This window comes from Molothrus ater, chromosome 1 (genome assembly GCF_012460135.2).
Source record: "Molothrus ater isolate BHLD 08-10-18 breed brown headed cowbird chromosome 1, BPBGC_Mater_1.1, whole genome shotgun sequence".
Lineage (NCBI taxonomy): Eukaryota > Metazoa > Chordata > Aves > Passeriformes > Icteridae > Molothrus > Molothrus ater.
In genome coordinates this window covers 2,883,610-2,906,880 of record NC_050478.2, presented here as the reverse complement: position 1 = coordinate 2,906,880, position 23,271 = coordinate 2,883,610, and the positions used below count along the sequence as shown (strand labels likewise).

The window sequence follows — 23,271 nt, the reverse complement described above, 5'->3', positions numbered from 1 at the left end:
GTCCTGTGCAAGGCTGAGCTGGTTGAGACAGCACCAGGGGGCTCAGACCTCCTGGGCTTGTCAGATCAGCAAAAGCTGAAGGGAAAACTCCTGGAAAAGGAGGGCAAAGCCCAAATTCTCCCATGAACTGTCTCTTAACAGATCACTGGCTGGGTTGGTGTCTAAGATTAGCTCCTTCTGGCAGCTTCAGCAGCTGCAGCTGCTGGGTAAATATAGCCTCTTAGTGGATGGGCTATTTTCTCTCCTGAAGTGTCCCAGTCAGGAGGGCAGTGCAGAGTCACTGGGCTTTGCCATGTGAGTCACCCACTTGGACACTGGGAGGTGACTCTGTCCTCCCAGGCAGCCACAGACCTGAGCTGAGCCACCCCAGGGACAGAGCCCGTGGGGACAGCAGCTCAGGGAGGTGCCACCTGTGCAAGGACACCCCCACAGAGGGCAGGAGATGAAGCCAACCCTGCAGGAAGCACACGGTGGCAGAGCTGGTCTGATGGAAAAAGTAAATCTGAAATAACGGAGATGCCAAAAACATCTATGAAAAGTCCAGCAGTGACAGATGTGCCAAAAAGGGATGTGACAACATGCCACCAAGGCACAATGCCTGCCCCTTACTCCCAGCACTGTTGGTCAGGCTCCCAAAAGTAAAACCAAGCTGGCTTCTAACCCAAAACCCACATGGGTGAAGTTTGCTGGCCACAGGATCAAGATATGTACAAAAGCAGAGTCAAATTGAAGGTGAATATGAATCCAGTGCAGCCCAAACTCCAGTCTGGTGATGACACCCAATAGTAGAGTGAAATTAAAGGTGAATATGAATCCAGTGCAGCCCAACCTTCAGTCTGGTGATGGCAAATGGGTTTCTGCTGAAGTCACAAATGTCTTGTGTCACTTTTTTTGGGGGAGTAGGTGAAGACCTGCCAACAGATCCTTGTCCTCTCAGCTCTGGTGCCTGGGTGTTTCCAGGGGTGTCACCTGCAGCCAGCAGCATTAACAGGGATGAGCAGCAGGTGCCAGAGTTACCCAACATTTATTGGCTACATAAATAAGAGACATTTACCAGGGACTTCACAAATTGCTTTGGCAGAGCTGAAAGCTGGCTAGGAACCCATCCTGCTTCCCCCACAGGGATGCACCAAGGTCTCGACCCCACTGCAGAGGGGTGTGGATCCTGCCCCCAAACAGACAGAACTCAGACATAAGGCCACTGAGAGTTACTCTAAAGTGCAAGAGAGCTATTTCTGTGTCACAAACCCACCTTTTCCCCAAGGCACTGTGTTTCACACACTCCCAAAGTCTGATTCTCCAAGGAGTCTCCCACAGGCTTTCCCTCCACCACCTGGCCCCACTCCTTGCCCTTCACCTGGGGTTTTTCTCCTTTGATTGTGTTCAGCTGTGTGCTCACTGGGCTGTGCACACCAAAGGCAGCTGAGGAAAGGGATGGAGATGAGCAAGGGGTGGCTACAGCACCTTCTGTCCCTCAGCCATGGGCAGGAATGTGAGCTTAGACCTCTGTCCGTGGCATGTAAAAAAAACTGAGGTGGGGTTTGGCTTGAGTCCCAGGACACATGTCACAGCAGGGTGGTCACATCAGTCTCAGATCCAGCAGTGCAGGGCCCTAAAACCTCCAGCCATGGGGCCTGGAGTCTTCTCTGGGAGACAAGGGCTGAGGGGGAGCCCAGTGCTGGTGCACCAAGCATTGGGGGAAGCAGAGGGTGAAATCTCTGGGCCTGCACACTTCAGAGGGTCAGGAAAACAACAGGGATGGCTCTGGCATGGAAAAAACATCCTGGGAGCTGCCTCAGCATCCTGCCACGTCTGGGGAGACTGTGAAACACCCACTGTGCCTAATGGAAAATCTTCCCTGCAGCAAGGGGGTGACCTGTGCCTTCCAGGTGTCTTCTACGTGGATGAGCTACAGCAGTCCGATTGTCAGGAGGGCTTGGAGAGCCCTGACCGGTGCCTGGCCTGGCAGCAGTGGCTGGAAGGGAGATGAAGCTTCAGGACAAGCCTCCCCTACTCCAGCTTGGCCTTGTCCCCCTTCTCCTCCTCCTGGATGGCCAGGATGCGCTCGCGCTCCTTGATCAGCTGCACGCCGCAGTAGGTGATGAACCAGATGGACAAGGTGCTCTCAGGGAAACCTAGGGCAGGGAGGGAGAGCTGGTCATGCAGCTGTGCTGGCCTGACAAGGCCACTTCTTCACCCCAGCACAGCTGCCTCTCAGGCGGGTTTGGGAGGTCACACAAGCTCATGGTGGCCAGTGACATTTTTTTGTCATAGATCCAGCCCTGCAGCTTCAGCAAGAGGGAAATCCTCAGGCTTGGATTTTAGGTGAAGCTGTGCCTGAGCCCACCAAGGGGGAATGCTGGAGGGGTTTTGAGCCCCTCTTACCCCCAAAAATCCTTCTGCTCCCCAAGTTCAGAGGTCATGGTTGGCTTGCTGCCCATTGAACCTGCCCATGTTTATCATTGCTCAACACTGTGACCTTCTGGAATCTTTGGGCCCCACTGATGCTGAGATCAACCCCAGCCTTGTCCTGCCTCATTTCTTCTGCTCCAGCAGACACCCTGCATCATCCCAAAGGTGACAGGTACAAATCCTCATCCTGCAGTCTGTACATTTCTAACCAGTGCATTGTGGCACTGTTTTGAAGTCTTCTTGTCCTGCACTTAGTGGGGACACAGTGTCCGCCCAGGAAAATACATATTTTTGTCACCTACGTCAGTGACTGAGCTCTCCCTCCTCTTTGGAAGGGTCTGATGGTGTTTGCAATCACAAATCTGGTCTCCACAGCACAGGGGTGGATCCAGGGTTTGTTCCTGCTAAAACAGGAGCTGTGCAATGAATAATGCAACCAGCAAAAGCCAGCGAGCTCAGCGGGCAGGCACTCCTGGCACAGCGAGTGTGACATTCTCCATCCCCATCCCAGAGAGGGCTCCTCAGGGCTATTTATACCCTGGGCAGCTCAAGAATACTTCAGAACAGTGCCACAATCCACTGATTAGAAATGTACTGATCCAGATTGCAGGGCAGATGTATTCTATCACCATCTGTATGGCAGTTGTCTCTTGTCAGGTGGGCAGTTTGCCTTATCTCTTCCACAATCACTCCTCCCTCTGGGGGGACATCTGCTGATAACAGCCATTGAATGTCACTGCATGGCTGATAAGAACTACAGCATCCCATTGGGAGATGTGAGCCCAGAGGGAGGAGCCAAGCATTCCTACCTGGATATAATCTGGAGATCTTGGAATAACTGCACGGCTTCTGCACTGGATTTCCCAGAGGAACAGCAGCTGCCTCTTTCTTCCTCTGGATCTTCAGAGGAAGAGACTGCACCTTTCTCCAGGATCCCTGCTCCAGCAGAACCACCCCTGACACTGCAGGAGGGCTGCAGCCACAATTCCAATGGTTCTGCTGCCAACACCCTGACCCACAGGGTGTCAGGCTGGGTTCTGACTCTGTCAGTGTTGTTCATGTGCACTGCATTGTTTATTTTATCCTTTTATTTTCTTCCCTATTAAAGAACTGTTATTCCTGCTCTCATATTTTTGCCTGAGAGCCCCTTAATTTAAAATTCATAGCAATTGGGAGGGGTGGGGAGGGTTTACATTCTCCATTTCAGGGGAGGCTCCTGCCTTCCTGAGCAGATTCCTGTCTTTCCAAATCAAGACATGCAGGATGAGGATTTGTACCTGTCACCTTTGGGATGGTGGAGGATGTCTGCTGGAGCAGAGGAAATGAGGCAGGAGGGGTCAATCCCTTTCTCCGGCAAGGGGACATTTCACAGGCAGGGACTGAGCCCTGCTTGGTGAGGTGAACATCACCTCTGCAGTGCTCCAGGGAGGCTGAGCCAGGCTCAGGCTGTCCCAGGAGCTGTACAAGCACACCTGGCAGGCAGCTGGCACTCCAGAACACTCAGTGACGAGCAGGAGGGGCTAATAAACCACTTTTTGCGTGAGAATTAAGGACATTTGGAGCAGCCACATCACAAACCAGTGACCAGGGCACTTTGGACCCAGAAGGATCCAAGATCCCAGTGCTCAGCTCCCACAGCAGTTCAGACAGGGGTGTCTCAGTGGGGAAGGCTGGCAGCACCTTACCCGTCACGAGGAGTCTCTTGGTCACCAGCAGAGCAAACTCCAGGCTGTTGAGGGCCAGGATGTTGTAGAGGACGATGGCCCAGAAGTTCACAGCCCCAAAAGCTGCCCTGATCCGCCGAGACATGGCCCCTGACAGCTTGGCCTGTGGAGGAGAGAGGAGCAGAGGGAAAAGGGTCTCTAAGGGAAATGGGGTGACTGGGGCAACCTCAGCTGGATCCCAGAGAGGAGGCAAAAATCAGAGCAGCTTTAAGTGCCTCTGGAATGAAGAAATGAAAGGACAAGGGAAGGACAAAACTGCTCTGCTGCTTTAGGGACTCTGGGCTGGGTCCCATGGGTAGGGGCAAGATGTTAGACACAGTTTCATGGTAATTGTAGAATCACAGACACATGGAAGGGTTTGGGTTGGAAGGGATCTTCAGGATCATCCATTCCACCCCCTGCCATGGCAGGGACACCTTCCACTGTCCCAGGGTGCTCCAAGCCCTGTCCAACCTGGCCTTGGACACTTCCAGGGATCCAGGGGCAGCCGCAGCTTCTCTGGGCACCTGTGCCAGGGCCTCAGCACCCTTACTGGGAAGAATTCAATCCCAAAATCCCATCTAACCCTTCCCTCTGTCAGTTTGAATCCATTTCTCCTTGTCCCGTCCCTCCACATCCTTGTGACAAGTCCTTCTCCAGCTCTCTCAGATCCTCTTTAAAATGAAATGGTTGAGTCCCGCTTTCTCCACCTCTTGCCACTCCTCAAGGCAGAAGAATCTGTTGTATCCCAGGATTATTATTAGCCCTACATGCAAATCACTCCTGGCTCCTGGTAAAAATAGTTTCCTAGGAATTACAGGAAAGAAAAAAAAAAAGCTCAAAAGCCAATGACAGCAGCAGAGTGGAATTGTCAGTGGCACATAATCTCCAGGATCAGCTGCTGTGAGTGGAGCAGGGAAGGAGTTCAGAACAGCCTCCAAAGAGCCTCCAGGCTACTTAGGGCTGGGAATTGTGGTGCTGCAGGGAAGGGGATTTCACTGCCTCGAGAGCCCTAATCTGATTAGGAGTTCAACCAGGAGAGCAAACGGGAGGATTGCTCTCCACGGTTTGTATTCAAAATAGATCTTTAACTAATTTAGGACCTCCGGGATTTAAATTGGGAAAAAGAAATAGGGAGCTTGTGATAATTTATTTGTAATTTGTGATGTGAGGAATTTGAGATGTGATTTTTTGAGTTGTGGTTTATTTTTTTTATATTTTATTTTTTTATATGTGGTTTATATTTTATATATTTATTTGTATTATATTTTTATATTTTAATGGAAGGAATATATTTTTTGGAAGGAATTTGAGATAGTATTTTGGAATTGTGGTTTATTTTTTCCTGTGTGGTTTATATTTTATGTATTTATTTATGTTATTTTTTATATTTTAATTTTATTTTTATTTTGATGATGTGATTTTTTAAAAATTATATTTTTATTTTTTATATTTATGTGGTTTATCTATTTTATATTTATATTTAATTTTTTATAGGTAGGAAGGGGGAATTTGGCTTATATTGTTATAGCATGGTTTAGAGTGTTTTAAGATTTTTAGTTATGATTGTTTAAGAAGTTATTGATTAATAAAATACTGTTAATAATGATATTACGGTTTTGATTTAATTTTTAAATATTTTGTTGTATGGATTTGTGTTATAGTGTAAGTTTTTTTAGTTAATTGATATATCTCATGATATAAATTATAAATTATGTAAATGATATATAATTATAAATTATACAATATACATGTATATATTATATTATATATAAATTACATAATTATATACAAATTATATATAATTAGATATATATTATATATAAATTTATAGAATTGCATTTTAATTTTTGTTTATTTTGCAGTTATTTTATATTTTAAATTTTAAACTTTAAATTTTTTAAATTTAGTTTAACATGGTTTTGTTTTAAACTATAAATTTATATTTTTGGTTTTAGTATTTAAGTTTGGAAGGTTTTTTTAAGGTTTTGGATTAAATCTTTGGTTTAATTCTAAGCTTGGGTTTACAGGTCTAAAGTTCTGAGAGTTTCTTGCATTTTGGATTCCAACAGGAAGATAACTGTTTTCAGGGTGGAAGTTTTAAAGATTTTTTTTTCCAGTATGTCCCTGAGATATCTTGGTCCCAAACAAAGACAGGGCACAAATTATTAAAATTATTATTAAATTATTATTAAAATTATTAAATTATTATTATTTAAAAATAATTTGTTATATCATCCAAACGATTTTAAAAGAAATCAGATCAAAACCACTGAGAATGCCAAGGTGCTCTGTGGAACAAGAAGAACAAATTAATCCCATAAGGAAACATGTAAACATTTCCCCCTAGGATCTGGATATTCCCCATAGAATATTCCCCATATGCATAGACCTATTCCCAAGGACAGATATTGACAGACATCTCAAATTTTGTGTCCATCTGTGGCACTTTGATGCCTCATTGGAGATTCACTCCTGCTTCTCTTGGACCTCTGTTTTCCCTCTGGAATTTCCACCCCAATCTAAATTCCCTGTGAAGCAGCACAGGGGCAGGAGTTGGTTTGCTCTGGGTGGGTGACAAAGCGCATGGAATGAGGGGACACAGAGCACCAGGACTGAGCTTCCCTTGCACAGCTCAGTGGCTGATCCCAAGGCTTGTCCAGGGACAGTTTCCATCCCTGGAAATGTTAAAAAAAAATCCCATGGATACAGCACTAAAGGATGTGGTTTGGTGGTGGGCATGGTGTTATGGACATATTTACTGAAAAATACTTTTGCTAGGATTTTTCTCCTGAAAAGCTGAGAGGCCTCAGAAACAAAATGTAAGCAATGGTTATCTGCTGCTGTGGAATGCAACAGGTGCATCTGGGATTGGTCTCTTGTGGTTGTTTTTAATTAATGGCCAATCACAGCCCAGCTGTGTTGGGACTCTGGTGAGGCACAACATTTTATCATCATTCCTTTCCTTTTCCTTTGCTAGCTTTCTGATGAAATCCTTTCTTCTATTCTTTTAGTATAGTTTTGATATATCATTTTCTTTTAATATAGTATATATCATAAAATAATAAATCAGCCTTCTGGAACATGGAGTCAAGATTCTCATCTCTTCCCTCATCCCGGGACCCCTGTGAACACCACCACAGTGGTGATCCAGCTGGACTTGCTGGTCTCTTCCAGTCTTAATAATTCCACGGTTTTGAAGGCCACAGCAAAGACCTCCAGATCTCCAGGCAGGAGCCCCATGGCATCCCCAGGGATTCTGCTCTTCCTCCTCACCCAAAAACCCAACCCCTGCAACCCAGTGTGAGCTCCCTCCAGGCACAGGCATTTCCCAGCCCCCTGGAGCTGTCCCCACGCCCTCACCTCCAGCTTGGCAAAGGGCCCCAGCTGGAAGAACTTCTGCACCCAGAGCTCGAAGTTGAGGCCGAAGCAGTTGACGAGGGACCAGATGTAAACGACCTGGCAGGGCCCCAGCCAGAGCGTGGTGATGGCAAAGGTGGTGATGCTGGCCACCAGCTCCTTCAGGATGTTGTCGTGGTTCTCTCCAATGTGGTCATACACGTACCTAAAAGCCAGGGAAGGTGGTTAATGTTTTTTCTATATAAATTATATAATATACATTTATATATTATATTCTATAAAATTATATAATGATATATAAATTATAAATTATACATAATGATAAAATAAAATATATATTATATATATGATTATATATTAATTTATAGTATTGTATTTTAATTTTTTGTTTATTTTTTGTAGTTATTTTACTGTTTTATATATCATTATATATAATTTATATATATAAATTATAAATTATATATAATGATAAAATATATTTTATGAAAATATATGGACATATTTTATGAAAAATACTTTTGCTAGGATTTTTCTCTCCTGAAAAGCTGAAAGGCCTCAGAAACGAAATGTGAACAATGATTATCTGCTGCTCTGGAATGCAACAGGGGCATCTTTGATTGGTCTCATGTGGCTGTTTTTAATTAATGGCCAATCACAGTCCAGCTGTCTCAGACTCTGGTCAGTCACAAAATTTTATTATCATTCCATTCTATTGCTTTCAAGCCTTCTGATGAAATCCTTTTATTCTATTCTTTAGCATAGTTTTAGTATATAATTTTCTTTTAATATAATATATATCATAAAATAATAAATCAGCCTTCTGAAACATGGAGTCAAGATTCTCATCTCTTCCCTCGTCCTAGGACCCCTGTGAACACCACCACAGGTTGGTGCTCCCTGTAGTCCAGGAGATCCCTCTGGAGTTTCTTTTCCCAAGCTCCTCTCACAGAGAGGTCAGCCCAGAACATCCCAGTAAAACAGGAGGGATGTTATGGCAATAAATTGATTTTTGCTGTGCCCCAACTGCTTGGGACTTGTGTTCCTACCAACCTATAAATACTCAAGGACAAAATATCCACCTTTCCCCCTCTGGCAGGTAAAACTGGGGTTCCCTCAGACTTGGTGGTGCTCAGGATTTTATCACAAAGCAGCCACCACCCCCCTCAGTGGAGGTTTGCTGGTGTGAACTTGTGGATGAAGGGAGCTGAAGGGCTGAGGCAGGTGCAGGTGGAGATACAGTACTCAGTTCCCCTTTCCTCCTGGAGAAATGTAAAGCTGGCTCTTCCTCCTCTGAGGGAACCCTACACCCACCAGACCTAAAGGGATTTTGGGACAGCACTCTTTTATTCCCAGCTTTGGAGGAGGGGGCTGTTCTTTGTGCAATTAATTCAATGGGTTTGGGGCTAAACAGAGCAAATAGTGGGATTTATCCAGAAGAGAGGACACCCCAGCTTTGGGATGAACAGCATGTGATGCTTCATTGCTCTGGGATGGATGAACCAGACTAGAGGTGCTCAACCAGACACTTACTTGCACAGCCAGTCATTAATCCCTCTGTCGAAATGCCTAAAAATAAGATAAGAACATATTAAAACACACAATGACAATAAAAACCCGTTGAAACAGAGAAAACACCCAATCCCCTGGCAAGGCACATCATGGACCTTGCTCACAGAAATCCTCCAGGCTCCTTCCTTGGACAGATCCCGCTAGAGACGTTGTTTAACTTTTCTCCTTATCCATTTCTCCCCACCTAAGAATATTTCCCTGGGTTCTGGCCAGGTCCAGGCTGTGGTTTCAGGTGGTCTCCAGCTCAGAGAGCAGCTGCCCAGGACAGCCCAGGAGTCCTCCCCTCCACACAGGTCCTGTCCAGCTCAAACAGTCTCCATTCAGGGTACTCACGTTTCAGCAAAGATGTAGAGCATGGTGATGCATTTTGGGGGCTGGGGTGGGTCCAGGTGGTCCAGTCTGGCAATGGTGTTGATGACACCAAACATCACAGCAGCCTTCACCCAGTCATACACCAGATTGGAGTAGGCCAGGCCAGCTGGAGCAAAAATGGGAGACAAACAGAGAAAAAGGAACACGGAATGCATCAGGATTTCTTCAGAGCAAACCTTTTAAAACTAATTTTTTTTTTTTAAGAGGCTTGAACCAAAGGGCAATTTCTTCTTGGGGTATTAGGGAGCAAACTGCTTATTGGTCTTAATAGTCCAAGAAATTCTCTTTGTACAGTAATTTATTCCATCATTGTGCCTTCCCTCTGAGGCTTGTTAAGCCTTGATGAACTCATCACAGTTCTCAGGTCTGCCCTTTGAGGTTTTATTGGCACCTCCATCAAAATTCCCCCCACCCCAGCTCCCTCTGGCCATGGATGTCATGCTACAGCGGAGCCAGGGTCAGAACCTCTGCCTTAGAGAGGTCTGACACTGGGAAACAAACCCTGCAGGAACAGCTACTAAAGATTTCACATGTCTCTGCAAAGAGCTGCTAAAATGCCCCTGTCTTGGTGGGATCCAGCTCCCAGATTAAGGGAAAATCTGACCACTCCCAACATGGTCAGGACAGTCAGAAGAGCTCAGCTCCCTCTGGAGTAACATGGGATCCACCTAGCCAGGGCTCTTGGGACACCCTAAATCCATGTTAGTGCCACTCCAGCTGCATTAGGATTTTATCCTGGCCTCGAGCTGCCACTCTGGAGACACAGGAGGCTCCTCCAGCCCTGTTTGTCCTCTGCTGTGTGGTGGTGTCTGAAATGCTGCCATCACACATGGATTTGATCATCTGGAGCCCTCCCTCCAGCTGCCAGCGCTGCTTCCATCACTTATCCTGGGGATTTGCCTTCTGGAGGTTGCTAACCCAGCCATGCTTGGAGAACACCCACCTTTAGGTAGAGATTATGTTGCCCTGGACATTGTCCATGTAAGTGTCGAACAGACTCTTTTGGGACAATCCACAACCTCTCTGGGCACCTCTCCCAGTGTTTGACCACTCCACGGACAACTTTCCTTACATGCAATCAGGCTTTGCATTGCTGCATGTGGTTTGCTTTGTCCTGCTGATTTTTCAGAGGTGCTGAGCTCCCTCCCAGTCCAAAGGTAACAAAAATAATTTGGTGCTCAGCTTCCTAAACCCCAAACGAATCAATTTACCCTGTGGAAAGGCCAGACCAGCACCAGACTTTCCAGAGCCACTCAACCTCCAACCCAACCTCCAGGGCCACCAACCCAGCTCTGTGCATGGCCAGAGTGAGGATGAGGAGTTTTTTACTCAAACCTGTCCAACACAGGCATTCCCAAAGCCTCTCAGGGGTGTGGATGGAGATCTGGATCCCTCCCCACTGCCTTGGAGCTGAGGACAGGGGTGAAGGTGCCCAAGCACAGCCACTCACCCAAGGACCAGTCCGAGAGGCGGTTCACGAACTTCAGGTCAGAAGGGAGGGTGAGGATGTAGAAGAAGTGGAAGAAGATGTCCACAGCCACGATGGCCCCCACGTGGAGCAGGGCATTGACACGGATGCTCTTCATCTCGTCGTCCTTGCGCCTCAGCTCGCGGGTGCTCACCTGCAGGGAGGGACAAACAGGGGCAGTGTCGCAGACATCTCTTATGAAAAGTCCTTCCCTTAGGATTTTTCCTCCTGAGAAGCTGAGAGGCCTCAGGAACAAAATGTAACCAATGGTTATCTGCTGCTGTGGAATGCAACAGGTGCATCTGTGATTGGCCCATGTTGGATGTTTGTAATTAATGGCCAATCACAGCCCAGCTGGCTCAGACTTTCTGTTCGAGCCGCAAGCTTTTGTTATCATTCTTTCTTTTTCTATTCTTAGCCAGCCTTCTGATGAAATCCTTTCTTCTGTTCTTTTAGTATAGTTTTAATATAATATATATCATAAAATAATAAATCAGCCTTCTGAAACATGGAGTCAGATCCTGATCTCTTCCCTCATCCTTGGACCCCAGTCACAGGGCAGGGCTGAGCCCAGGGACAGGATGGGCGTTGTTCCTTCATCCACAAGGATGGTCAAGGTCCAAACAGGGATTGATTCATCATTCCCCTTTAGAGGTCTGTCCTAGGGTGACGTTATGATGCCTGTATCCCCATTTGTGTGTTCTGTTTATGCTGGATATTATGTTCTGTGCCTTCAATACTGGCTCTGAAGAGTAAAAGTTTTGTTTTGGTTTTGCTATCAGATGCTCCCCCATGGCTGGCGGGACACACAGACAGGGCAGTACATGGTGCTGCTTTTGGTTTTTGCTTGGCTTTTCACTTTGCTCTCGCTCTTGCTTCTGCTTTGCTCTTGCTTTTTGCTTCTGCTCCTTAGCTAGTTTAGCTAAACAGTCCAAAGTTTTTCCTGGATTGTTTCTCCTTTCCCTTTTTCTGGACCTACTTGAGCCTGCTCTGGACTGGGACCTGGGAACACCAAGAGTTTGCACCTTGTGGCTGCAGCAGCTGCCCCAGCACAGGAGGGACTGCTAACAGAGTGACCACCCCCAAGAGAGACTTTCTGAATTTGTCATCTCTTTTTCAGAGTGGTGCCATCTGCTATTGTTCATTTTGTGTGCTGGGGGTGCTGTGCCTGTTAAACAAACAGGTTCTTTCCACTTCTCCCTGAGGAATCCTTCTCAAACTGCTGGGGAGAGGGGCTGTGTGGGTTTGCTTTCTGGAGGGGCCCCTTTTGGAGGTTTTCTCCCAAATTTGCCCTAAACCAGGACAAGGTCACACTGTGGACTACATTGCCCAAATTTCCACTGATTAAGGAGTTCTCAAGGGCTGGCTGAGGTGAGCACATGCACAAGGAGCAGGACCTGTCCCACCCACAGCAGGGATGTCCCTACTGCGTCACCCTGCTGTTCCCAGGGGGTTCCCAGCAGAGCAGGTGTGTGGTCAAAGGCCTGGATGTCCTCAGGAACTCCAGGTGGGCTGAAATCCACTCTGACCAGGGAGCTCCCAGGGTTTCGTGCTCTTTCTGCAGCGATGTGCTCAGGAAATCAACTTTGCTTAAGGACAGCCCCTTCCAAAAGGCACTGAGAGGGAGCAAATGCTTGCACCCATCACATCTCCAGGATGGATTCCAGGGTTGGAATCCCAGCCTGACAGCTCTGCCAGGGCCTGGTGTATTTTTGTTCAGGGTCATCTGGGAGGAAGAGGAGAGCTGATGATGGCTGAGGCTTCTGTTGCAGATTCCTGCTGTAAATGAGAGGGAGACTTGCTCGAGGGGCTGTCCTGAATTGGTGAGACCCGATTGATGGGGATTTCATTTTTGCTGTCTCCTGCACAAACAGGGCCTGGGGTTTGCCTCCAGGAGCTGCCACATCTCTGCTCATTGTCACATAGCCATCACCAGAGCGAGCTCTCAGGATTACACGGGGCAGAGCCACGTCCTTGCTTCCCCGCAAAATCGCTGCTGTATTCAAAATCCTCTTATGTTTATTACTTCCCCTTTATTCCCTGCGAGAGGTGGGAGCTCTCCCTGCATAATCCACAGGCTGCTGCACCAGCCCTGTTGTCAAATCCAGATGATTCCTGAGAATTAAAGCCTTTGCCATATTTTTTTCTGCGCCTGTTAAGTACCAGGTGCTTTGAGGATACAAAGAGATCACCGGACCCAGGTCTGAGGGAGGACAGGGTCTGCATGGAGATGTGTGGGTGGGCACAGAACCCTCCTTCCATGGAATCACAGAATGGCTTAGGCTGGAAAAATCCATTAAGATCATTGAGCCCAACCATTAACCCAGCACGAAACCCTGTCCCCAAGTGCCACATCTACACATCTCTGAAATACCTGCAGGGGTGGTGACTCTACCACTGCCCTGGAGAGCCTGTTCCAATGCTTAACAACCATTTCCTTGAAGAAATTATCTTTATTATCCTATAGATAGGATAATAAACCTCCCCTGGTGCAACAACAAATGTGAGGATGAGAGGTTGTTTGCTGTCGTTCTCACATCTGTGTGTGGTGCCAGCGCTTGGCCACCACCCCCTTGGGATCAGGGCTGTGTCACTGACACTCCCAGCCCTGGAAAGGGGCATTTGTTCCCTTGGTCGCAGTGAGAAAGATGCTTCTCCACCCAAATTTGGCTGGCCAAGCCCTGGTACAGATGAGTTCCCATCTCACATAGGAATGCAGGAGCTCCACCAGGATGCAGGACCAGTAGGATCCAAAGGGACAGATCCAATCTCTAACGGGACCATTCATCCCACCCTGGGGAAGGTTCCACCTGCCTCCAGCCCTAATTGCTCTTGGGCAATTAAGAATTCACCCCTGCGTCCAGCTGCAGCTCCAGCCGTGCAGGGGGGATGTAGCCAGGAGATGGCAGTGGTGGCCAGGCCAAGCCAGGACCCCTGGCCAGGGCAGGGGAGAGGGGCTGGGGACTTTAATCCTCGTGCCTTTGGGGTTTGAAGCAGCAGAGAGGGGAATTGCTCATTAAGAGGCTTTAGACAGCCTGGTTTGGGGTTGTGCAAAGGAGCAGGAATAAAACTCCCTCTGGATGCAGCTCTGCAGGAGCAGTGGGAGCTCAGGTGTTGGAGACATGAGGAGTTTCCTGTCCCCATTTGTAGGTACCTGGCTGGATCCCTGACAGGGACACCAGAGCTGACCTTATGATCTTCAAGGTCCAATGCTCTAAAAATCATTTTTAGTATGTGCAGTAAGACCTGAGGGCTCTTGTTCCTTTTAAAAGGCATCATGAAGCTGTAAATTCCACAGGTGAAGAGCAGGCAAGGAGCAGGACTGGGATCATGGCTCACCCTGGAGGAAACATTCCAGTGCAAACCCTTTCTTAGGCAACCAAAACCAGCTCCAAGTGTGAGAGAAGGTGCTGGGCTGGTGGGCCTTCAGTCTTCTCCTCCCCACGAGGCTCTGGCTGCTCTCCCCTGCCCTGGGCTGGTTTTTCTTCTGAATCCACAAATGTTTTTCCAAAACATTCTTGTATCCAGGCATCAGTTTGGGTCCAAAAACTCAGTGTGGCTGTTCTTCTGCAAAAGGAACCAGGGGTGGTGGTGGTGGTGGGAATCCTCCACAGCACCACTGCTGACCAAACACCCCCCCTTGCCAGCATCACCACCTTGCTTTGGTGGCCAGGGCTGATCCTTGGTGCAGAAGGAGGTTGAGGTGGGAAGAGCGAGGGGGGACGCAGCACTGCTGGTTTCCTTGATCTTGGACTGTGGAACAGCTCCAGAGGTCCCAGCCCAGGCTTCTGCTGGTGTTTTCCAGTTCTGTTTGGAGTCTGCTCACCCAAAAGCTCCCTTGGTTGTGTGGAACGGGCAAAGACTTGGGGCACCAGGCTATTAATGGAGCCCCTGATTGCTGGAGCTCAGCTTTCCACCAAATCTTATTTGTTTCCTGAGAAATAACTGGATCTAAAGAAACACAAACCATCCCTGGGTGAAGCAGCTGCATAGAAATGGGAGACAGAAATGTCCTTGCTGTCACAGCATGCAGAGATCCCATGTGCGGTCCTCACCATGAAGGTGCTGGGATGACAACACAAGGAAACTGAGGCACGGAGCAGTGCAGATGCCCAGGGAGCAAGGACATCACAGCAAGATCTTCCATTGTGAATTGGCCAAAAAAAAAAAACCCAAAAAGAAGCTTAAAAATCCATCAGTTTATGCCCTTCCCCACAAAAATGCACAGCCACAGACTAGAGGTGACCACAAGAAATTCTACAACCATTTGCAACTTCACTGTGGCAAAAGTTGGGGTTTTTGACCACAAGCAAATAAATTCTGGGGGGAAATCCTGCTCCAGCCTGGCCTCAGGCTCACTCACCTGGGCATGGAACTGGTCAAAGGTCATGACAGGCCCGAAGAAGAAGAAGGGGAGGTAGAAGTTGTACTTGAGGAGGTCGAAGATGGAGTAGATGCCCTCGTCCTTCTGGGAGCTCTCGAGGGCGAAGCTCATGCAGCGCATGATGGTGAAGGTGCAGCCTCCGTAGAAAAGGACATCTTGGAGATCAAAAGCTCCTGTCACGAACCCACTCTGGGCAGGAAACAGAGATTAACAGAGACAGAGATTACCACCAGGAACGTGGTGTCCCTTCTGTGCTGCCTCGCTGTGTGGGGACACCACTCCTGGGGTGTCGCCATGATATTTTATGGAAAATCCCTTTGCCAGGATTTTTCTCCTGAGAAGCTGAGAAGCCTCAGAGGAAAAGAAAAACAATAATTATCTGCTGCTGTGGAATGCAACAGGTGCATCTGTGATTAATCCATGTTAGTTGTTTCTAATTAATGGCCAATCACAGTCAGCTGGCTCGGACTCTCTGAGAGTCACGAGCTTTTGTTATCATTCCTTTCTATTCCTTCCAAGCCTTCTGATGAAATCCTTTCTTCTATTCTTTTATTATAGTTTTAATCCATAATTTCTTTTTAATATAATATACATCATAAAATGTGGGATCTCAGCACATCGTTCCCGATGTCCAGAGATGCCAGGAGAACCCTTGGGGGTCTCGGAAATCCTGGAATGTTGCCAAGAGTGTTTGGTGGCTTGATTTTGATCCATCCACAGAAATAACAAGAGTTTGAGGACAAGAGAATCACTCTAGAGTGAAGGGTGTAAAAGGGACACATTTAGAGGGTGAAATATAAACTTTAAGGTTTTTGGTACAGGGGGGTTATGGAGACAAGATGGAGGGATCAGGGCGTGTCTCGTCCTTCTTCTTTCTTCTTCTTGTCCTCCATCTCCTGTGGTGATGTTGGCATTTGGGGATTGGTTTATGGTGAAGGTGCACTTGCTAACATGGGTGAAAAGCATTGGGAAATAAAGGTAAATATTATGTACGTAGATATTAGTATAAAAAGACACGACCGCCCCGTGGGTGGTCAGAGAGTGCCTGTGGCTGCTTGCAGATCAGACCTCTGTTGGGCAGACAGAAAATTTTGTAGATAAGAAACAATAAACAATCTGAAGACCGAAAAGCTGAAGAGTCCAGACTCGTCCTTTGAAACGCGTGCCACCCAAGAACCACCCTACCCGTGTCGGGGCAGAGACAGACAGCCGGACCCGACAATAAAATAATAAATCAGCTTCTGAAACATGGAGTCAAGATTCTCATCTCTCCCCTCGTCCTGGGACCCCTGTGGGGCAGCAGAGAATTGTGTGAGTTCAGGGGACATTAAAGCCCATCCAGTGCCACCCCTGCCATGGCAGGGACACCTTCCACTGTCCCAGGCTGCTCCAAGCCCCATCCAACCTGGCCTTGGGCACTGCCAGGGATCCAGGAGCAGCCACAGCTGCTCTGGACACCCTGTGCCAGGGCCCCTTTTCCACTCTCACAGTGAGGAATTTTTTCCTAGCATCTCCTCTAGCCCTGACCTCTGCCAGTTTAGTTTTCAGTTCAAGGAAAACCTCTAATTATGCTCTGACACCAATTGTCTCTGAAGTTAATGAGCTGGAAGGAGAAAACTGGGGCTCGATTTCCCAGCTGGCTCCTGCAGCTCAGAGCAGTCAGGAAGTGGTAGATCCTCTTGGCCGTGTCACCAAGCAGCTGTTGGTCACACAGGCTTTGGTTTGGGTGGCAATGTCACCCTGTCACAGGTGTCCACGCAGAGTAAAGCAGAGCCAATTGCTTTGGGATTGATGGAGAGGGAGGGAACACATCTTTGGAGGCAGGGAGAGACAGCAATGTCCTGCTGAGGGATTGAATATTTTGATAAAGTCCTGCCTGGGCTTCTTTCCACCCACCAGTGAGATAAAATCTTACCTTAGGCTGTCACCTAAGAGATGAGCATCACTGAATCCATCTCAGCTCTCTGTTACAGCTGGGGAAACTGAGGCACAGGGCAGCAACAGGCTGACAAATTGCTGCCTGAGCAGCAAGCAGGACTCAGATGTCCTTTGTTCTGGAACAGCATGAAGCCACCAAAACGTGACATAAGCACTGTGGGATTACTCCCAAGCTCACACCTCAACAGTCCCTTCCCTCTAAAATGCTGTGAGAGCTCTCATACAGCCAGGAGAAATGGCCAGGAGGGCCTGGGGATGCCCCAGGAGCCCTCCTGGGGGGTGACCCCGAGGAGATGGACACCAGTGGGCTGGAAATGGGGCAGACACACGGCCAGGACCCACCTGCCATGAGCCAAAGGGCTCCACCTTGAAGGAGGCGAGGCAGCAGAGCCCGGCCACGTAGCAGAGCCACTTCTGCTTGGCCAGGGCCACCGAGTAGAGGAGCAGGCAGTGGGACAGGATGATCATCAGGTAGAGCAGCCCCATGCTGGCCAGCACAGCCAGGAGCCCGTAGATCATGTACATCACAGCCCGGTGCTGGGGAGAGAGCAGCTGTGGTCAGCGTGGGGAGAGCCCTGAGCCCAGAACGTCCCCAAAACCCCTTCTGTCAGAGCCCTGAGCCCAGAACATCCCCAAAACCCCTTCTGTCAGAGCCCTGAGCCCAGAACGTCCCCCAAACCCCTTCTGTCAGAGCCCTGAGCCCAGAACATCCCCAAAACCCCTTCTGTCAGAGCCCTGAGCCCAGAACATCCCCAAAACCCCTTCTGTCAGAGCCCTGAGCCCAGAACGTCCCCAAAACCCCTTCTGTCAGAGCCCAGGACATACCTCTGACCGCCCTGGAGGACTCGAGACCCTGGCAGGGGGCTCAGAGACCTTGGCATGGAGTCAAAACCACCTGTGCCTTTGATTTTAGCCCATGGAAACAATTCCCAACTTTGTGTGAGGAGTTACAAGCCACAGGGGTTTGAGTAGAATGATAGTGAATTTATCACAGGGTGGAAATGTAGAATTTTGGGGATTTAGATTGGAGGTTCAAGAGGCAAGATGGAGGAGTCTGGGTGTGTCCTGTCCTTCTTCTTCTTCTTCTTCTTGCCCTCCATCTTCTGGGTGATGTTGGCACTTCTGGATTGGTTTAGGGTAGAGGCAGAGTGTCTAACACAGGTGATAGGTATTGGAAAATTATTGTAAATAAAGTACAGGTAGTTCTTAGTATAAAAAGCCAACACCACCCCAAGGGTGGTCAGGGTGCCACGAACTGACCTGCCAGACAGACCTCAGCAGGTCAGAGAAAGAATGGAATAGATAAAAGAAAATAAACAACCTTGAAAACCAAAGCCAAAGAATCTCCACTTCTTCAGTTGTGAAGCTGAACAAAAGACTCTTTAATACCTTGGGAGCCATTTCAGCAACAGCAAACCCGAGACCCTTCCACAGACGCCAGGCCACCCCTGGTGCTCTCAAATCCCTGCTCACCTGTGGCACGGTCATGGAGCAGATCTTGCCGAAGAGGACGTGTCCCGAGAGGGCGAAGATGATGATGTTCCTGAACGAGGTGAACCACATCACCCACTCAAAATCAGCCACATCCTGCAGGAGCAGCACCAGGCACTTTACTGCCCCCAGCTCCACAACTTTTAGAGCTTTTGCTTCCCATTTTCCACCCAAGGGCTCCCAAGTACTTTAGATCAGACATAAAACCCCAGGAGGGACGTGCAGAGGTCACTCATCCCAGCACACACAAAGTGGAGCATCCACAGCCCTGCAGTGAGGCCTCAGGTTTGAGCTTTTATATTTTCAGATTCTGTGCTGCTTCAGTGTGTGGGTCTGAGCTTCACATCAGGGCATGCTGAGCTCACTGCACAGAGCAGGGAGACAAAACAATTCCTGCTCCAGCTGGGCACCAAGGACAAATGATCCAAATCTCAGCCCAGGAGCACAAACCCCGTGGGCTGGAGAGAGAAAAACAAGCAGGGTGGAACTGCAGGGGCTAAAGCTGGAATGGGACAATGAACTGCAAGATGCAAATGGAGCAGAACTGATCCCAGGGAGAGAGCCCGGAGCGCTGGTGCATTTTGGGGCCATTTTGGTTCATCTTGGGTGCAGCCCTGGCTGGGCTCTTGTGCTGCCCAAGGTGCATCCATGGAGGCCTTTTAATAAATCCCTGCTTTATTCTTTAGCTCTGTCCAGTCTCTCTGTTCTAGGGCAGCCTGCACAAGGCATCAGCAGGGCTGGTATTTTCCCCACTGCTTTAGGGAGAAAATTATGAGTCAGGTGGACCTCACAGAAGTGTGTCAGTAGCAGAAAAGCCAGCTCTGTTTCTCCACTGCCCAGGCTGCCTGTAGCTAGAAAAGCCCAAGCCCTTCCTCACTCACCATCTTCCTGCCAAAGTAGTGCCAGCCTGGCTTTATGCCATCCCGAAAGGCTTTTCTGTTCATGCTGTCTGCAGAAGAATCAGAGTTAGAGAAACAGCTCTGGGAAACGGGATCCAGGTTCAAGCCAGGCCCAGAACCTTCATCATTGTGATAATGAGCAACCAGGGCCCAAATACCCCACCCCAAAATTGCCTGATTGCCACAGACAACTAAAAGAGTCAGTGACAGCAGGTTTCTGCAGGAATTTTCAGCAAAGTGTTTTTCTCATTACACATTGCCTGGCTGATCCCATAAAAGTTTCAGGTTTGTGGGCTTCCAAACAAAAAAAACGCAAACAAACACAAAAAAAAAAGCCCAAAACAAACCAAAAACCACAAACCAACAAAAAACCCCAACCGAAACAAACAAAAACCCCCAAAAACACCAAACAAGAAAGGGAATCAGCCCTGTGTAGGCAGGGTGGTGGTTGCCTGGTGTGGCACTACCTGGAGACCTGTGACAGTGGGAACAGGGACAAAGAGACAACCAGGCAAAAAAAAATCCCTTTAAAAAGGATTTGCAAGCTGTTTCCTGCAGCAGTTAAAGCCGGGGATCTGCTGCTGGTACCAGCAGCTGTAAAAGCAGGAGCCTGAGGGCCACGGCCCCTCCCAGGGGATGCAGCGTTACCTCTGGATGCCTCGAAGATGCCGCTGCCGCTGTAGAGCACGGCACAGGTCACCACGAGGGCATAGAAGCCCAGCTCGTAGCTGGGGAGCATCGCCTTAACCCCCATGGTGGGAGGTGACAGCCCCGGCCGGCACCAGGGAAGGATCCACACCTGGGCAAGGGAGAGAGCAGAGGGGGGAGAACCGGGGGAAAACGAATTTAGCAGGAATTTAGGGTCCCTCAAACACCCTGAATTCCTGCTGCTCCTCCCCAGCCCTGAAGGCTGAAGGGAAAGGAGAAGAGGGTCACACCTGGGTGCCAAGGGGTTCCTGCAAACCCCACCCGGGAGCCAGGATTTGGGGCCAGGTGTTCCTGTTCTTCCCGTTATCCCGATGTTCAGAGCTGCTCCAGGATGGGCTCCCTCCAGCGTGTCCCCACCTCTAATTCCTGCTTGGGTCCCTGGAGGGGATCCAGGACACGGAGCCACCGCTGATGGAGGGGACGCGATGGGTTTCCCCACCTCCCCATTCACCTCGCCCAACCTCCTGCTCTGGGGGGCTCCCAAATCCCCGTGATCCCAAAATTCACCTGCCAGGAGACTTTATGAGCCCGCAGACACGGCTGAGCCCCCCCCGGCGGCATCAGCAGCAATTAGCCCAGGGGCTAATTACTCCTGCGAGGTTAATTAACCTCGGCGCGACGTGCCTTGCCTCCCCGGCTGAGTGTCCAGAGAGGAGCAGGGGGAGGAGTGGGACAGGGACAGGGGACGGGGACAGCCCCGCTGCTGGCACCCCCCTGCCACCATCCCTGAGAGCGCTGAGGGGATTAAGGCGCAAAAGGCGCCCGGTCACCCTCTGTCTGCTCTGGCATCCGCGTTGCAAAAGCTTCTGAGGTTATTAAAACCACTCCATGTTAAAATGAAAATAAAATGAAAATAATATTTAAATTAAAATAATATTTAAATTAAAATAATATTAAAATAATATTTAAATTATCGTTTTCATTTTAAGCGTTTATTTTTTATTTGGTAGCCGGGGTTTTTAAGCGGGGGGTGGGGGAGGTCCTTGGCAGCGATGGGGGGTGACCCCATCTCCCCCCGGCGTGGACCAAACGCGTTTCCCGGGGGGAATTTCGGGATCATCCCGGGGGGAATTTCGGGCTCATCCCGGGCAGAATTTCGGGTTCATCCCGAGGGGAATTTCGGGTTCATCCCGGGCAGAATTTCGGGTTCATCCCGGAGGGAATTTTGGGTTCCTCCCGGGCAGAATTTCGAGTTTATCCCGGGGGGAATTTCGGGCTCATCCCGGGGGGAATTTCGGGCTCATCCGGGGGGAATTTCGGGTTCCTCGGGGGGAATGTCGGGGCTGTCCCCGCCGTCGGTCCCTCCCTCCCGGTGCGGGGCCGCTGCGGGCGGGCGCTGCCCCCGCTCTGCGGTGCCCCTGCGGCGGGAGAGCGCGCACGGCCGTGCCTGTAAAAAGCTTTTTCCCCCCTCCTTTCCACGCTTTCCAAAGCTTCTTTTTATTTATTTTTTTTCCCTTCTTTGGCGAGGGAGCGGGCGGCAGGCGGTGACCAACCTCGGGGGCTGACGGGGACCCCTCGGATGATTTTAACTCTGATCGCTCCGGGCTGCCCAGGGAGGCTCGGGGGGGGGGGGGATCCCAGCAGAGCCCCGGTGGCAGCAGGGCAGCATCATCCTCATCATCCTCATCATCCTCATCATCCTCATCATCCTCATCATCCTCACCCTCCTCACCCTCCCGCTCCCTCCGCGGCCCCCGGGCGGGCGCTGGGGACACGCAGAGGTGACAGAAAGCCCCGAGGTGTGACAGCAGTGTCACCACCCGCATCGTGGCCCCCCCAGCCCCGCATCGCTACTGACCTTGAGCCCTGGGGCCGCGGGGGGAGGCGGGCGAGGGTCGGGGATCCAGCGTCCGGCAGCGCGATGGGGACGGCAGGGGGACAAGGGAGAGGGGACACCCACCGAGGGTTTGGGGGCGGCCGGTTTGCCCTAGAGCATCTCTGAGCCCGGCTCGGGGAGCGGGGCAGGGGTGTTTTTGGGCTGCCGTCCCCCCAGCTTGGCCCTGGGGGAAGTTTGGCCGGGAGTGGAGCGGAGCAGGCGGGAGGTATTTTTATTTTAGAGCAGCGCTGCGGAGGGGGGTGGCTCGGGAGCTGTCTGTCACCGCAGCTGCTGAGAGGACCCGCGCCGGCTGCCAAACTCACCCCGAGCCAGGGGAGCCGGCCCGGGGAGCCCCGGGGCTCGGCAGCGCCAGGCAGGGACTGGCTCCCCCTCCCAGGGTGGGCTTGGGTCCCCGCTTTTAGGAGGGGATGTCCCCATCGCCTTGTTCCAAAGGGAGATGTCAGTGCGTGGGGATGGGGAAACTGAGGCACGGAGCCAAAAGGAAGCGTGGTTCCTCCTCAGATTGGGCAGGGTTGAAATCGAAGTGAGGCTCGGAGGCTGCAGCATCTCCTGCTGCCAGGTGAGAAGAGTCAGGGCAAGAGGAAACGGCCTCAGGGTGTGCCAGAGGAGATTCAAGTTGGATATTACTGTAAATCTCCTCACTGAAAGTGTTGTCAGGCACTGGAACAGCGCAGGTGGAATCACCATCCCTGAAGTGTTCCAAAAATCCCATAGATGTGGCACTTTGGGGACATGGTTTAGCACTTGGAGTCAATGATGCCAGAGCTCTTTTGCAGCCTCAACGGTCCTGGAATCTCCACAAAACACCTTTGGGTGTTCCAGCATCCCCAGCAGGGGATAGGAAGGGGCAGGGCTGGGTTCTGGTCTCTGTTATCTCAGGGTGGAGAAGCCAGCACAGCCTCAGGGCCAGGCCTGTGCCCACATCTGTCACCAAGCCCCTGTGACATCTGGGCACAGCTCACCCTGGGGATGCCTCCCTGAGCATCCCTGGGCTGCCTGAGGGGTCAGCACGGAGAAACAAGGCAGAGATTTTATGAAAATGTTATATTTTAATAATTTTATGTTGTTTAAATTTGGATTTTACAAATCCCTCGGTGGTTGGTTAGTTTTGGGGTGAGGTTCTGTGTTCT

General features: G+C 49.8%; 1 protein-coding gene across 1 annotated transcript; it reads right to left on the bottom strand.

Annotated features, from left to right (window-relative positions):
• Positions 1-1,005: 1,005 nt before the first annotated feature.
• HHATL (hedgehog acyltransferase like) lies at positions 1,006-22,318 on the bottom strand. The gene is made up of 12 exons (XM_036378991.2): positions 22,103-22,318; positions 20,245-20,395; positions 19,579-19,646; positions 18,680-18,793; positions 17,549-17,743; positions 15,248-15,457; positions 10,867-11,038; positions 9,378-9,522; positions 9,006-9,041; positions 7,479-7,680; positions 4,098-4,239; positions 1,006-2,135 (listed from the first exon to the last, which is right to left on the bottom strand). Exons 2-12 carry the CDS (start codon positions 20,348-20,350, stop codon positions 2,011-2,013), a joined length of 1,515 nt encoding a protein of 504 aa, XP_036234884.1. The 5' UTR covers positions 20,351-20,395; positions 22,103-22,318; the 3' UTR covers positions 1,006-2,010.
• Positions 22,319-23,271: the final 953 nt, after the last annotated feature.

Excerpts from the sequence above, each read along its gene's own strand:
- HHATL (XM_036378991.2), bottom strand. The coding sequence starts at position 20,350 with ATGGGGGTTAAGGCGATGCTCCCCAGCTACGAGCTGGGCTTCTATGCC. Across the intron at positions 17,744-18,679 it reads GCTCCATGACCGTGCCACAG|CACCGGGCTGTGATGTACAT; the intron begins GTGAGCAGGGAT and ends CTCTCTCCCCAG. Across the intron at positions 4,240-7,478 it reads GGCCCTTTGCCAAGCTGGAG|GCCAAGCTGTCAGGGGCCAT; the intron begins GTGAGGGCGTGG and ends TCTCCTCCACAG.